Genomic DNA, 16,579 nt, shown 5'->3' with positions numbered 1-16,579 from the left:
CAACTGAAAATAAAATTAAAGGATTTAAATATTATTTTATATGAGCTTTAAATTTTAATTAAATTTGAAAGTTTCTGGATGGACTAGGAAATACAATTTTATGTTTAAAATTTGTAAAGCATGTAAATTTCTTGGTTTTAGTGGGAGCTTTTAGTCATTAAACTTTTGATTAGGTCTACATTTCTTTAAGGTTAAAACAACTCGATTAGAACTAATAAGGATTGAATATTTTGTAGATTATTGGAACCCTTGATTAGTCGTTGCAAATGTTTATGTGATGCATAATATGTTCTACTAACTTGCTATGTGGGTCATTCATTGATAAATGAATGGGTGAATGGTATATTGTAAATGTATTGTTTTCCAGGTTATGGAAAGTGACTAGTATGGCCCAAATAGGATAGAAAATATGGTCTGCGTACCATTAATTTGAATGTAAAATTGGTCTAATGCACCAAAGTTTTTATTTTAAATATGGTCTGTGTACCATCAAATAGTTGTAATTAGTTTTAATTATAGCATATCCTAGTTGAAGAAAATGGTGTCTCCCATGGTGAAATTCAAGACGGAGTTTCCAATCCATTTTCAAGACGGAGTTTGAAGTTGAAGCTTCAAGATGAAGTCGGGCGATACTAGATCACATTTATATCTTATGCATATTTTAAGTTATTTATTGCTTTAAATATGTCTTAATTATGCATGAGATTATGGCTTGATTATGTTGCATGATTAAGGACTTTAGTTCACTTAAAATCTAACCAACATAGTAAGAGCCTTAAGTTCCAAACTTTAAAAATTGAGTTAAAAGATGACATGCCAAAATAACACTTACTTGGATAACCTTTACATCAATCTAAGTAATAGTTTTCCGCCATAGCGAGGTGTTACTTGTTGATCCTAAAGGGGTAAGGTACACAAATAATTGTGAGTACATGTTAGTTTTGGTGAAACTCAACGATATAAGTATGGAGTCCTTTTATGTCGTGGCAAAAACAAATAGGTTTACCTAATAAGTTCTTAGACGTACCTATCAACCAAGAGTAGTTTCTAGACTATTAGCAAAAGATTTGCTTACCTAAAATATTTTAGAATTGAGTCTAAATACATAATGTGCTTAATTCTTCGATGATTTTAGGATCTTGGATTCATTTTATTCACACCTGCCGGAACAATAAATTCGAATAAAATGCCAATGACTTGTTTAAATTGCATGATTGCTTTAATTTTCAAGTTATTACTCATGATAAATGTTTAGACTTTGCATGCTTCAATGTATGTTTTAATTATTGTTTATAATTAAATATCTTGCACTGCAGTAAATCCTTTTAGAAGGGTAACAGTAAATTTCCTCGATTGGTAGTGAATCCAAGAACGATTCACGGAAATGAGAGAAAGTGAGCAATTTAAATGCACGTTTCTTTTAGCGACTTTTATGGTTGTTTTCGAGTATCAAAGTGGAATGGAAAACCGATTGGTGCTTGTAAATTCAAAATACAATGTAGTTTTGAGATCATAAAGCATTGAGTTTAAACACTCAGCTTTACCAATGGTTAACAACTTTATATCTTTGTCCATTTAATTCTCGAATGAGTCTAGTCTCTAGACATTCGAATAGATCAATGCTTAGAGGACTTTAGAAGCTTCTGAAAAGATCATCTAGTTGAAATAGAATATTCAACATAAATTAAATGGTAAGAACTTTGTTGGAGTGACAATGGAAATGTCTAATAAAGTATAAAAGTCAACACTAGAGAAGTCAATTCTTAAGACTATAAGAAAGGGTACAAGAAATAGGAAAACAAGGAACAAATGAAAGGAATTTACGACTCTGTTTCTACCTATAAGTTTATGTTTAAAGAGAAATGACCTAGCAATCAAACTTCATTGGTATCATATACCGCTTCAGGTCCTTACTTCGGTAACAACTCAAACAATGGAAGCTAGGATACACTAATGACCTACCAGTGGGAAATGAAGCATGGCAATGCTACATTAGTTGTAGGATCATTTAGTTTGTTTTAAGTCTTTCAAAGGCTGGAACTTAATGGATATTTTGTTCCATAATCAGCATACCTAAATTTCTGTTTTCAAGCACAGAAAGACTCACATTCAAGAAAAACAAAAACAATGTTTGTTTGTTTATTTGAATGAAATGGTCATTTACGGGTTGAGTCAATATGCTTGATTAAAACAAACAACTCTTTAACAATAAGAACTTTACTAGGTTCAAATCAACCTCTTGATTTGAGTTCCACTAATCTTTAGCATTGTTACTGAGACCATATCAACAAGTTAACATTCTAAAGCTCTATTTTGATGGACTTATGAAAGTTGATTGATTTCTAGATCATTCAAGACAAGCTGGTCTTACTTGGTGAAAGTAACAAAAGATATGAACTATTGTTAGAACACCTAGACAATAGAGTTCAAAGCTAAAGAAAGATTTTATGACTTTATTATTTCACCTAGGTTTGAGTGAATATTGGTTTATTTACTCAATGTGATATAAATTTGAATCTGTTTGGCTAGTTCAAAGATTCATAGGAAAAAGTATAAAATCACCACTTGGCAAGAAATCATAAAGATGTAGGTTAGATCATGTTGATGATTACTTAGACCAAAAATGATCATCAATGATTGTGTGTTCTAATTTCACAATCTAGCTCCATAAGATATGGTATATCTAAATTGGAATGATCGAAGTCAATTGGTACTTGATTCGATCAATGATGAATCATATAGATTTTTCCTATAATTTCTAAACAAAATGCTCAACTACCACCATACTAAACCAAATTCGTCAAAGCTTTTGAAAGGCAATTTCAGAATATGTTTTCAATAATGTACGTATATATATATATATATATATATATATATATATATATATATATATGTATATATATATATATATATATATATGTATATATATATGTATATATATATATATATATGTATATATATATATATATATATATATATATATGTATATATATATATATATATATCTAAAGAGTTGCTAAACTCAGTGGGAGCTTAGTGCAAGTCTAGATATATGTTTCATTGTGATTTAGTCCAATGAGACACAAGGGCATTGTTTCTACCACGAATTTTTGAGAACATAATGTTTGTTTGCTCGAAATAATGTCCTTTTGGATATTCGTTTCCAAAATGACAAGTGGAAGAAAATAGACCCCGAAAAGTCTTCGAGGCGAACAACAAACATAAACGGACATTCCAGAGCCTTTCAGAAGTTCTTTAGAAAATCCGAAAACTTTTTAGTTAAGGACTTTAGAAGTGGCTTTAAAGAATAAACATCTCTTAGAAGACTTTACAAGTGCTTCAAGGAGAACAGAATATTCAAAGGACTTTCGAGTGTCTGTTGATATTCTATTGTTTCATGTTCTATACCAAAGTAAGGCATAGAGTTCAAGTCACTAAAACTATGAGATTCTTCTATTAGATAGTGAAGAAACATGGAGTTCAGGTCACTGAAGCTATGAGATTCTTCTATTAGATAGTGAAGAAACATACAACTTACAGTCAAACAATTATCATGTAGATTAATGAGTTTGTGATTTGTAAGAAAGCTATGACGAAATATAGATTCCTTAGTTAGAGGCCATATATAGACTCAATGTTTTAAATGGTTAAAGGCCATAAAACATAATCAATGTTTTGATGACAAAATTGAAAATTTGTTGATTTGCAAAAATAGTTTCACACCTATTGGTTGCAAATTTGTTTTAAGGATAAAAGCCATCAAACATGAAATTGTATCTTCACACAAATCTAGATTAGTTGCTAAAGGTTACAAGCAAATTCACGATATGGATTGTGTTGAAACCTCATGCATAATCGTAATGCTCAAGTCTACTATTCAAGCGATGATTGCATATTGGTACATATGGCAATTGGATGACAAATATATTCCTCAATCAAATGTTGGAAGAAACTATGTACATGGCATGTCATAGGATTTGTGGATCCAAATAAAAGACTTGAAAAGGAAAGCCAACTTATGAAATCTAAGTAGAGATTTAAGCAAGCAATTGGGAATTGAAACTATATTTTAGTGAAGCTAATAAGTATTTTAGTTTCATAAAATGTACATGATTCTTATAGATATATAAGAAGTTTAGTGGGAGTACGTAAAACTTAATTGGTCCTATGTGTATCACACACATATCTCTCTATTGTGAAATGACATTCAAATGCTAACGACTTAGATTTGAAATTATTCATCAATGATGGACCAAGGCGAAACTTAGTACATACTGGGTATTAAGATCTATACTCAAAAGATCGTAGAATATTGTTTTGGATTAAGTAATGGCATTTACTAAATCAAACTTGAAAGACTCCATTGGAGATATTCGACCCATGTGAACAAATCTAAGTAAAAATGTTTGAACTATGTATAAGCATTTACTAAGTTAAACATCAAAGGATCTAAATGAGATCCTTAACCTATATTATATGTCAAAGAATTTAGCTGGATTTTGTATATACTGAAACTAGATGAGCTAAAGTTACATGAATAGAATTCAATTGGGAATTATTCTGCAAAAGAATTGATCATGTATGATATAATATGAGGATCGCCAAAAACGTATCGTATGACTTTAGGCATGACGAACATATACCAATCTCTATTGTTCTAAGTAAAGATCAACTAGAGTGAGATCAAGAAAAACTTATGGTACTTGAAAAGGTACATAAGAATAGTTCTTCATTCAAGGAAATAAAGATATGCTAAATATTGATGCTACACGCATAAACACTGGAAGAGGATCAAGAAAGATCCCTTTGGAGTTAACCATTGGCAAGGACGAGCTATAGAGCATCGTGTTTTGAAATGGCAACATGGATTGAAAACCATGAGTTGTTGCGTGGGAAATTAAAATATTAATTTCTATGTTTTAGCACATATCCGTGAACTGCTTGGATAGGAAAATCCAAATAAAGCATCACTAGCAACCTATACAGTTGAAGTAAAAGTAACTATTGCCTAAGAAGCAATAAAACATAGTTGTTTACATTAAAGAGTTCTTCACTGAACTTGGGTGGATCACATGTCTGCTGACTTGATGGTTCTTCATTGCGAAATGCGTAGAACCACTATTGTAGCAAGAAAGACTAGATCAAAAAATAAACACACTCAAAAGATCTTATCATCCTATCTCGAAAGACATTCGATGAAAAGGATATTAAGATTGACAAAGCATGATAACTAAACCTATGCAACGAGTGAGAAACAACACTCACATTGTGGCACTGGAAATCAAGCATAGCTTTGAATTCCGTTAGTTGTTTTAAATATGGGTTAAAGGCCCATGGTTGTAAAACACTGGGGTTGAACATTTATCATATATGAAATGTATTTTCATATTCCATTTAATCTTGGTTTAGTATTAAATGATGAGTCCTTTCAATTTGACGATATATTCAAGATAAACTGTCAGGACCAGTCCTATGACTAAGAAATGTATATCAAGTTAACTTGAATGTCAAAAGTTGAAAATGGTCCCTGGTCGGAAGTTTTCTATAAAGGTGGACGCATAGAAAACGCTAGACGACTAGAATGCATGATGGCTAGTAGTTCTGTTTCTTAAACTATGTGGACATGGCAATGTCGCAATCATTTGCATAGATACTTACTTGAGAAGATTAGTATCAGACAGACCTATGAAACTTTACTGTAAGAGATGAAAATCTGTCATAAGTAAATTTCATTACATTATTAGACACTAATCCTCAATACCTGAGTGATTTGAGATTACTTGTTTGAGAACTGGTTACTTTGACGTTGTCAACCGTCGCACCGTAAAAGGAGACCATAACGACAACGCTCAGGTAATCACCTATCAAACGAATTCTAACCTCAAGATCACAAGATTGGGATTGTCCTCCCATAAATCGGGATGAGATGCTGAAATTTGTACAAGGCCACTCGGAGAGCTAGAAACTGAAAAATGCATGGCCGTGCTCAAATGAATCATAGGCTATGATTATCTGTTTATTTGATCAGTTGAACTCTAAAATCGAGAAATACCTCTGGACATAATAAGGATGACTACTCTTACCTTATGTTCATGAGCAAGCATCAAGCGACAAAGGAATTAGGCAATGCACACTTGTCCCTAAGGACAAGTGGGAGACTGAAGGAAATAATGCCCTTGGTCAAAGTATACTTTCAATGCTAATTCTAATAAATGCGGTTCGGTATTAATTAATTATGCAAGTTAATAATTTAGTGAGATCGAGTGAGCTGTATTCCTAGCTAGAGGCCGCTTCAGTTCGAGTGGAATTAATAATATTAATCCACAACTTACTCTTGACTGAACCCATAGGGTCACACAAATAGTACGTGAACGGATCAAGTATTTAAGTGAATTAAATACTCTATTTATGAACATTCAGAAACGACGGATCTCGGTTCCAGTGGGAGCTGAAATCGTCAAAAGGCAAAATAAAGAATACTCCAGAAATGATGATATTACCGAAAACGGAAATATGGTCATGACGGAAATATAAATATTATCCAAGTCGTAGATATTGTCGGAAACGGAAACATGGTACGTATCGGAAAATAGTATCGGAAATAGAAATATTGCCGGAAACGGAAATATTGCCGGAAACAGAAATATTGCCGGAATCGGAAATATTGTCGTAATCGGAAATAAATTCCAGGATCTGAAATATTAAATATTTGTTTGAATCGAAAATAAATTCCGGAATCGGAAAAATTAAATATTGTTTGAATCGGAAATGAATTCCGGAATCGGAAAATGAATAGGAAAACGAATCGGAAGCGCGTCGTACGAAATGATCGACGGACGAGCTTGCGAGATGCAAGGCCCAACACGAGCGTCGGGCCCAGCGCCCAGCAAGCCCGCGCGCGCGAGCAGCGAGCAAGGCAGGCCGAGCAAAGCAGCGGCCAACATCATGGGTCGCGTGCTTGCTGGCCAGCGCCCATCTCTTGGGCCGAGCCGAGCATCAGCGCCCCTCGTGGGCTGCGTGGCTGTGAGGCTTCGTACGACCAAAGCCTTAGTCATTTAGGATTGCTTGCTTAAATCCTGTTTTCCTAATTCTACTCAAATTGAATGTTTTTGTTAAATCTGAAACACTTAGGTGTTTGATTAAACATTAAATTCTAATGATTTAATTTAACTAGAATCCTAATGGATTTAGTTATTGGAATCCTAGTAGAATTCTAATCCCGTTATTTCCACCCTATAAATATGTGGTTCATAATCACAATTTATAACACAATTCAATAAGTATTCACATAGATTAAGTTCAAGAAATATCGAATTTAATAATTTGCCTAAATTAATAATTAAGCTATCCGAATAAACATAAAACCTTAGATAATATTCTAGTTAATTGAATCTAAGGAGGATCTGAACGTGTTGTGGACTATCTACGGAGGGGCGACATTTGGAGTCCTAAACTCGTTCTTGTTCGGTTCGGAAGCAGTTAGGGAAGGCACGCATCACATTGTATGTATCCTAATTATGCTAATAGACTATGTGGCAATTAATTTGAATTCCTGGCTTTATGGTTTTTCCGCATGAAATATATTGTTTATATTTGTCATAACCTAACAGTTGAATGTGCAAGCAAGTTTACCTGTTACATGTCCTTCCTCTTCTGTTGTGCATCATGACATTGCATCATCTAATGTAGAACCTAGAAGGAGTAAGAGAGCTAGAACTGAGTCTAGTTTTGGTCCTGATTTCATAACTGCATTTCTTATTGAGAATGAGTTTCTTAATGAGCATGAGATAGATGCATTTATCTTAGAAGAAAACCCTAGGATCTATGGGGAGGCTATGAGGTCTGCTGACTCTAGTTTTTTGTTAGAGGCCATAAATAATGAGATAGAGTCTATCATGAGTGACAATATATACTTGGGTTTTGATTGAAGTTCCTACGGGTTGTAAAGCTTTAGGAAGTAATTGGATTTTTACAAAGAAAAAGGATACTAATGGAGATTTGATCAAGTTTAAAGCTAGATTAGTAGTTGGTGGTCATCATCAAAAGAAAGGTCTAGATTTCTTTGACACCTATTCTCCTGTGACAAAGGTTGCTACCATTAGAGCTTTAATTGCACTTGCATCTATTCATGATCTTATTGTGCATTAAATGGATGTGAAAACTGCTTTTTTGAATGGTGATTTAAAAGAGGAGATTTACATGAAGCAACCAGAGGGATGTATTGCTCCTGGACAGGAAAACAAGGTATGTAAGCTCATTAGATCACTATACGGTCTAAAACACGCACCTAAGAAATAGTATGACAAGTTTCATCAAACTATTATTCCTGATGGTTTTTGTGTTAATGATTCTGATGCTTGTGTGTATTCTAAACTATGATTCTGATGCTTGTGTGTATTCTAAACTTGGCAAGCTTGGTTGTGTTATCATATGTATATATGTGGATGATATGTTAATATTTGGAACCAATATAGATGTTGTTAATGCAACCAAGGCATTCTTAAATTCTTGTTTTGAAATGAAGGATTTGGGAGAGGCGGATGTTATTCTTGGCATAAAAATTATTAGAACTTCATATGGGTTGTCTTTAAACCAATGTCATTATGTTGAGAAAATTTAAAAGAAATTTAATCAATTTGATTGTACACCTGCGAAAACCCCATATGATTCTAATATTACTTTGAAGAAAAATAAAGGTGATAGTGTTTCCCAAGAACAATATGCCAAGATCATTGGAAGTGTGATGTTTTTAATGAATTATACTAGACCAGATATTGCATATGTTGTTATTAGATTGAGCAGGTATACTCAGTCTTAATCGTGATCATTTTAATGGTTTAATAAGACTATTGAGGTACTTAAAAGGCACTATCAATTGAGGTTTGCACTATCATATGACACCTTGTGTTTTAGAAGCATATTGCTGCTAATTGGGTGTCAGATAATGATGAGATTCATTCTACTAGTGGCTATGTTTTCACTCTTGCTAGTGGTGATATTTCATGGATATCATCTAAACAAACTTGTATTGCTAAATCTACAATGCAATCTGAGTTTATTGTTTTAGAATTGGCAGGTCAAGAAACCGAGTGGCTAAGGAGCCAGCTAGCTGATATTCCATTGTGGGGGAAGCCAGCTCCATCAGTGTCCATGCATTGTGACTCACAAGCTGCAATTGGGGTAGTGAACAATCAGTCCTATAATGGAAAAAGGAGGCACATTCGCGTGAGGCATGCAATTGTTAGAGATCTGATCAGAAATAATGTGATATCACTTGAGTATGTAAAGTCAGAGAGGAATATTGCATATCCTCTCACCAAAGGCCTTTGTAAGAAAATGGTGCGTGAGTCAGCACAAGGAATGGGTTTAAAGCCTATTGAGGAGTGAATTGTGATGGATACCCATCTTGGAGAAATCTAAGTTCAATGGGTCAAACTAAGTCACAAAAGAACTCGCGTTTTGTATACTACTGCCATTCCTATTCATAAAGTGACGTAGTATTTTGTTTTACTGTCAAATGTGTAAGGATGAGCCAAAGATCTTAATAAGTTCATAGCCTATTGAGGTGGTTTATGACAGTATAAACCTGATGAACTTACCTATGTGAATGTGGGGGTTACGCCCAACCCCATATGAGGTTCCTTGGCTTAGGACCTCTAAAGCGTTCATGAAAGACCAGGAATTTGTGGGGCACTGACTATTAAAGTTTGCGAGAACACTACTTGTTTTGAGAAAAGTTTGGTGCGATGTTGTGTTACTACAATCCCCATGCAAGGTTCAAGGATAAATCCATCTTATATGGTTGTATGACATACTAGTATGCACTAGGTATCAATTCAAGTCCACAAGACATTGATACTTGTAAAACTAAGTATCCCTTGCCCAAAACATCTTTCATTATCAAGTCGTTCTTCTTTTGAATCATGTGGGGGAATGTTGGAGTTTGTTCCTCCAAAGTAATGCTTCAAAAGAAGGAAACTCATTTGTCCCACATTGATAAAAAAAACTCACATTCTACCTTCTTTAAATATACCACTACCCTTTAATGATTTGTTAGAAGACTAGAGAGGCGGGACTAGTAACTACACACGCGCACGCACTGGGCCGGGCTCGGGCGAGTGGTGCGGCGCGTTCGCGGGTGTGTGTGGGGCTTCTTTTTCCTAACCGTTGTTATTTTTGGACGTGTAATCTTTGCAAGATTGACGTAACGGTTAATTGATTTCTTTGACTATTTGATTTCCCTCAAAGATATTATTCTGATTTTTCCTTCAGTTACGGAATCAATCAAAGACTAATTGATTGTGTTTTCGTTTTTTGCTATAAAACACCACCTTCCCTTCCAGAAAATACACACAGAAAAATAATCTCTTCCTCTTCTCCGAAATGAAAACACAAAATCACCATTGTTTTGGGCATTGCTTAAGGGTGTTCTCAATCTACTTCTTCGTCGTACAGCGAAGGATTGGAGTTGTGTATCCCTGGGGTCGGTTGCTACGAGTCCGCGTGTACTTAACGGGGCAAATTCGACTTTAGGGCAGTGATCGGTGTCACGCCACGACATAATTACTGATAAGCTTGTTCTAATTATTATTCTTATTAGTCATAGTTCCTACAATTTTGTGCATGCTCTTGTTGAGCATTGACTCGTGGTACAAATGACCCAATGGAGTACTCCTTAGTACAAGTACGTTGTCTATAAACTATTGTTTCATCTACATCTCAATTCCTAACTTCATAATCCTTATATACGAGATCCGACCCGAGTCCCGTATTTGTACCTAAGGGTTTCATTTGACTAAACTAAAAATCAAAGTAAAGTAATGATTAAATATCCAATAACAAAAAGAAAAATCCATAAGTAAAAGTTTAATTTTGATGGACCTACAAAAAAAATGAAAATAAAAATGAGGGGGGGGAATAAACACGAAGATCCAAATGCTTCCCCCCTTTCCATACCGTCCATTCCTCCCACACATGTACAGCTAATTTCCCATTCTCTCTCCTCAATTGCTATTCAAGATAAGAGCACATAAATGTGGGTCCCTTGTTTTTATAAGGGGTCCCTTCAGTTACATACAAAGACATTTTTGCGACCATTGAATCATCCCTCTTTTTCTTCCATTTCCCCTCCTATTAGGAAGGTAGTAGGAAGGTAACACTAGCTTTGCCTAACTTTGACTTTGACTTTGACTTCTTATTACTCTATTTTCTTCTTCTAACATCCATTTTTATTACTCCTGGAACATCACTAGGTTTTACCAAACTAGGAAAAAGGGGGTCACAATCTCACTATACTACCAAATTCCGTCTACTCCGTAATAGACTAGTGATAAATCAATCAATGGATTCGGATAACTTGTGCGAATTCTAGGCTTTGCATAACAAATTCCATCAAATGATCAAAATAAAAGCAAGATTATAAAAAAACAAACGAGCAAGGGGTAAATTATAGATCAAAACATATTTATATTATTTACTGTGGGTTTTTATCAAGGTTGCTACATAAATATATAGTCACGACAGTAAAAAAAAAAAAAAGGGTTTGAAACAAGGGGTTCTCCCATCAATTTTGTGGCCCAATTTCAACTAACTGCTAGATGGGAAATGTGGATGCAACAAAGTAAATGGATGGAAGTCTACTATGTGGCTTCTTCAGATTATCTAAGGTAAATAAAAAAAAAAATCAAAGCTAAAAATTCAGCAGGTGAAGCTTTCACCTATTTAAAAGAAGAGATCTAAAAGCAATCTCCTTCTCAGAATGTACAGCTTGGTGGGTTTAATCCTCGGTTTGGAGTATCTTTGTTGTGAAATCCTCCACTCACAGGTTCCAGATAGAGTTGTCCTGCCTCGATAGCTGATCAAAATCGATGGTTGAAAGGTTGAATGGAGTGCCATATCCGAAGTCTGTGATGTTGTCATTGAGAGTCATTCCGAATGAAGAATCAAATGTCCTGCAATGATCAAGCTGAACTGCATTAGATGGGTAAACAGAACCACCCATGTTTCCACCAGACAGTCCTCTGTGGCCAGAGAAACTGTTGTCAATTGTAAGTTGCTGCATTTTAGGTTCAGGCTGGTTTATGTTTGTTCCTTGAAAAACCCCACCACTCATCTGAAACTGAAGCTTCTGTTGTGGATTGGTGTTCACGTTTAAGGACATCCCTTGTGCTAAGAAGGCATTTTCTATTTGGAACTGAGTCACCTTTGGTTGCACCTCTTTCGCAGCATTTATGTGCATTCCTTGGGAAGCACTATTTCCAAACATAGCACCTTGGCTAACAAAGCTTCCACCCATCTGATTTGCGCCGACATTTTTGCTGGGCTGGAGGCCAGTATCATAAACTGACATGAGATTGTTTATCAGATTTTGACCATCTTCGGGAATTTCAAGCCCAGAAACAGTGAAAGTAGCCGGTGTCTGGTTCTCAGATTGGAGAGGCAGCTTCTCTTGTTGCACAAAGGATGTAGGGAAGTTTGAAGCTTCAGTGTTGTTGTTACCCTGGAAATTGGTTGGAGGACTAAACTTGTATGGGCAGTTCAACTGATGATTATTTCTTGAATTGCGGTCAAGGAAACCAAGACGAGTATCACCGTAAGGGCATTGAGGATACTCACAAACAAAGATTTTCTGATCCATTACCATGTGGGGTGGCTGCTTCCTCTTTTCAGTAAAATCAGGAGTAATGGTATCAATGACCTCTCCCTTGATGGCAGAAGTCATCATGGGGTTAGAACCTATGATAGGGTTAGAAGTGATGAATTTCTCCCTGTCAAAATTGAAGAGATTGATATTGTGAGGCTTGGTGTCATCCACTTCACTGTTAGGATCAGTATCAACTCCTTCAACATCATAGTCACTAGTATCACTAATGACCAAGGACCCACTTCCACCAGCAGCTGGAGGTGGACATCTATCAGGATAAAGTTTCCGAGCCAAAGCCTCTTCCTGATTGATGATGGCTAGCCATGTAGCACTTTCTTTGGCTGTCATCTTATCTTGCAAGCACTTGGACTGACGAACAAGCTTCCTGATCTTTGCTATATCAGGTGACATGTGCTTGATGACAGCTGTAAGAACACTAACCTTCCACGCTTTCTTGAGGTCATGAGGCTTCTTATATGGAGGTGCTCCCTGATCCTTTGGAAGGCCCAATTGAGGCCACCATTCCTCATTCCCGGAAGGCCACCAAGGTGGGGGAACGCCTTTCTCCAACGGGAAGCGCCTCTGAGGTGGATCACAATGTTGCATCAGGGCTGATAAAAGGGATCCAAGTGTGGTGTCTTGGAGTTCCTGCAATGTATGTGGAGTTGATGCCAATGTATTACAGTCCTCATCACTCCCTGGTAGGGAGTGATCCGCAAGATACTTGGAAATGGCTGCAGGACCATTCCTGTCAAATCGGACTTTCTCTTTCCACCAGGCTCGCAGATTGTCAGAGGCTCCACTAACGGGTTTCCCCTTCTCAGGAATTATCCCATAAACAAAACCCTGTGCCTTACATACTTCCATCATTTTCAGCATGTATTTCAGAATTCCATCCTGTGCTCTTGACATCTTTTTTCTACGGGCTTGCTCCTGTGACTGACGTTGCTTTGCAGCATCAACTCCTTCTTTCGCCTTATCTTTGCTCTGCTCTTTCAGTTTCTTTAAAAGCATCCTGTCCCTCCACATACGACGCTCAAGCTCATCAACATCCACCTCTTCATCGGAATAGTCCTCATCACCAGTCGCCTCTTGTTCAGCTTCACGCCCACCTTCTCCCTCCTCAGCCATTGAAGGTGGAGGAGCAAAGAAGTCAAAGTTTGAACAAAAACCCATATCATCAACAAAACCCATTTTTGCCGATGACATCATCTCCAACACTCCCGGAAGGACGCTTACAACAGTTGTTTAACAAATTAATCACTCCAATTAAGGTAACAACAACTCAAAAATCTTCCTACTACAGGAAGATATCCAACAAAAGTAAATATAAGGGGGTTTCGTTGCTTAGCCTGCAAAATGCAAAAACAAAGCCAAACATATAAATATATAAACTACTCAATTCAAAGAGGTCAGATTCAATGAACAAAATTATTATGAATTAAATGTTACACAAAATATACACATTTTTAATTAAAGCCTATTAATTACCGAGATTTGAGCCTAAACAACACGTATTTTACAGCAGAACCCATAAACCTTTTCACATCTACACTTAAATATGCTCAAATTTTCATCTTTTCCAAAATAACCCCAGCATTTAACAGTTTAATCCATACTTAAGAATCTAAACACAAACCATCATCAACTACAAAAAGATCATCAACTCTTTATTAAACCGAAAGACGCGTGATTTATTCGTAAATTCCTAACTTAATCGAAAAGGGTTTTAAAAAATGATGGGAATTTAATGGGTTGCAATTATAATAAAATTGTGTGAAAAACAAGCATAAATTAAAGATAAAGAATTGAGCAATAGATCTAATTTCCTGGAGATCTGTCAATTGTAAAATCAAGTAACTTAAAACAATAATTGCGGATGATAATTATACAACCATTTCCAGCAAACATTTCCCCATTAATCAAGCAACTCAAACTCACTTTATCACCTTACAAGCAATTTAATTTAACTCGTTGAATTTTGGAGTACAATTTTTCAACCCCTTATCCCCAATAAAAAATCTCAGGTTAGACGGTCTAACACATACTTATTGTATGACGCCAAAAGCTCGCTCTAAATCACTAGATGAAGTGAAAAATCGCCCAGTCTCATAATACCTTAATTGTGAGACGTCTCATACAAGATTTTACCTTTCCACCAATCAAACACTCAAAAGACTTGTTCTTCTTTTACAGTCCAAAATTTTCAACCAAAATGAAATAACTTTCAAAAAAATTAATCAAACCCCAACTTCAACTAATTTTTAAAATAAAAAATTCAGTGATTGGTGGGAAAAAAAATTCAGAAAAGTTGAAACCAATAGTCACTTCATAAAACTAAGAAATGGGGTATCGATTGCTCAAATATAACTTCAATATTTTTTTCATAAATTTAATAATTGTAACACACAAAAAAACATGGCATAAAACTTTGGAATTGAAAAAAAAAACCATAAAAATTATTTGCATCAAAATAAAATAGAACCCAAAAATATTTGCATCCAAAATAAAATTGAACCAAAAATAAAACCAAGAATAACAACAAAAGTAAAGCATATAATATGATAATAACTATTCGGCAAAAATAAAAATGAAGGTAAAAAAAGGTGGATCCAAAATTCGAAAAACCCATGAAAAGAAGAATATTACCTCTACGTTGCTCCCATGGATGATCTCTCATTCAAGTAAAAAAAAAGGGTATAATTTTAGATAGAGAAAGTAGAGAGAGAAAGAGAAGAACTTTTTCTCTATATATTTTTGGACAAAATGGAAGAGGAGAAGGGGTAAGAAAGAAAGGAAATGGAGGTTGTGGGGTTTGTCTGAGATGGTGGACAGTATCTTTTGTTTTTGTAGGATTTATTTAATAATATTATTTTATTAATATTAAAATATTTATGAAAAATAAATAACCATGGTTAATTAGTTGACTAAAGGTGAGTTTTACATGTGAGTATTTTTATTGGGTGTGATGCATCCCTACACAGTTTTCTATGTTACTGAAGTCTGTAGCCACACATCTTGATTGAGAATATGGAATATACTCTACTTTCTTTTTGTTTTTTTAAATAAAAAATTAAATTATGATGAAGTTTTTTTATGTTTAAAAAAGTTACTTTTACAAGGATCAACTGAGGGGGCGTTTGGTTCACACGGGTAAAGGGAATTAAACCAACAAAGGGAAACGAAAGGAATGGAATGGAATACCCTTTGATGTAAAGGGTTGTTTGGGTCATATTTGATAACCTAATACATCTACCACCGGAAAAACCCTAACTCCTCCCTCATATCATACTTCCTTCTGAAAACCACCAAACCACCACCATCCACCCTCTCAAATCCTCACCCCAGAACCACCGACAACCACCAAACCACAATCATCCACCATCTCAAATCCTTACCCCAGAACCACCGACAACCACCAAACCACCACCATCCACCCTCTCAAATCCTCGCCCCAGAACCACCGACAACCACCAACTTCGATTACCTCACCTCTCTTGGTTTCTCCCCGCCGCAGCTCCGTTGATTGTCACCGAGTAGAGGGAGGGTGGTTTCTAAGTTGTGGGTGCGGTGCGGTGGTGATTTATGGGTGGCGGCTGATAATTTGGGGGTGGCGGGTGGTGATTTCGAGGTGAGGCTGGTGGTTCTAGGGTTGTTGGTGTGGTGCTTCAGGGATGGTGGGGTCAACGGTGGTGGATTCGGTGGTGGGGGCGGTGGTGCAGTGGTTTGGGTGGTGGAGTTAGGTGTTACAAGGTTGGTTATAATGGTGGTCAAGGGAATGGAATGGAAATACCTTGGGGGGGTAGGGTATCAATTTAGAGTCATTTGGGGGTAAGTGAAAAAGCAAAATGGGTAAAGGGAATGACAAAAAACAACAACAAAGGGAATGATAGAAGTTCATTCCCTTTATCTTTCCTAAAGACCCCCAACCAAACG

General features: G+C 35.8%; 1 protein-coding gene across 1 annotated transcript; it reads right to left on the bottom strand.

Moving 5' to 3' along the window:
- Positions 1 to 11,446: 11,446 nt before the first annotated feature.
- LOC110798782 (ETHYLENE INSENSITIVE 3-like 1 protein) lies at positions 11,447 to 15,471 on the bottom strand. Its single transcript, XM_022003978.2, has 2 exons — positions 15,293 to 15,471; positions 11,447 to 13,995 (listed from the first exon to the last, which is right to left on the bottom strand). The coding sequence occupies exon 2, from the start codon at positions 13,853 to 13,855 to the stop codon at positions 11,819 to 11,821; it is 2,037 nt and encodes a 678-aa protein (XP_021859670.1). The 5' UTR covers positions 13,856 to 13,995; positions 15,293 to 15,471; the 3' UTR covers positions 11,447 to 11,818.
- Positions 15,472 to 16,579: the final 1,108 nt, after the last annotated feature.

Source organism: Spinacia oleracea, chromosome 4 (assembly GCF_020520425.1).
Source record: "Spinacia oleracea cultivar Varoflay chromosome 4, BTI_SOV_V1, whole genome shotgun sequence".
NCBI classification, from domain to species: domain Eukaryota; kingdom Viridiplantae; phylum Streptophyta; class Magnoliopsida; order Caryophyllales; family Amaranthaceae; genus Spinacia; species Spinacia oleracea.
This window is presented reverse-complemented; position numbering and strand designations above follow the sequence as displayed.

Coding starts and splice junctions, on each gene's coding strand:
- LOC110798782 (XM_022003978.2), bottom strand. CDS start 13,855: ATGATGTCATCGGCAAAAATGGGTTTTGTTGATGATATGGGTTTTTGT.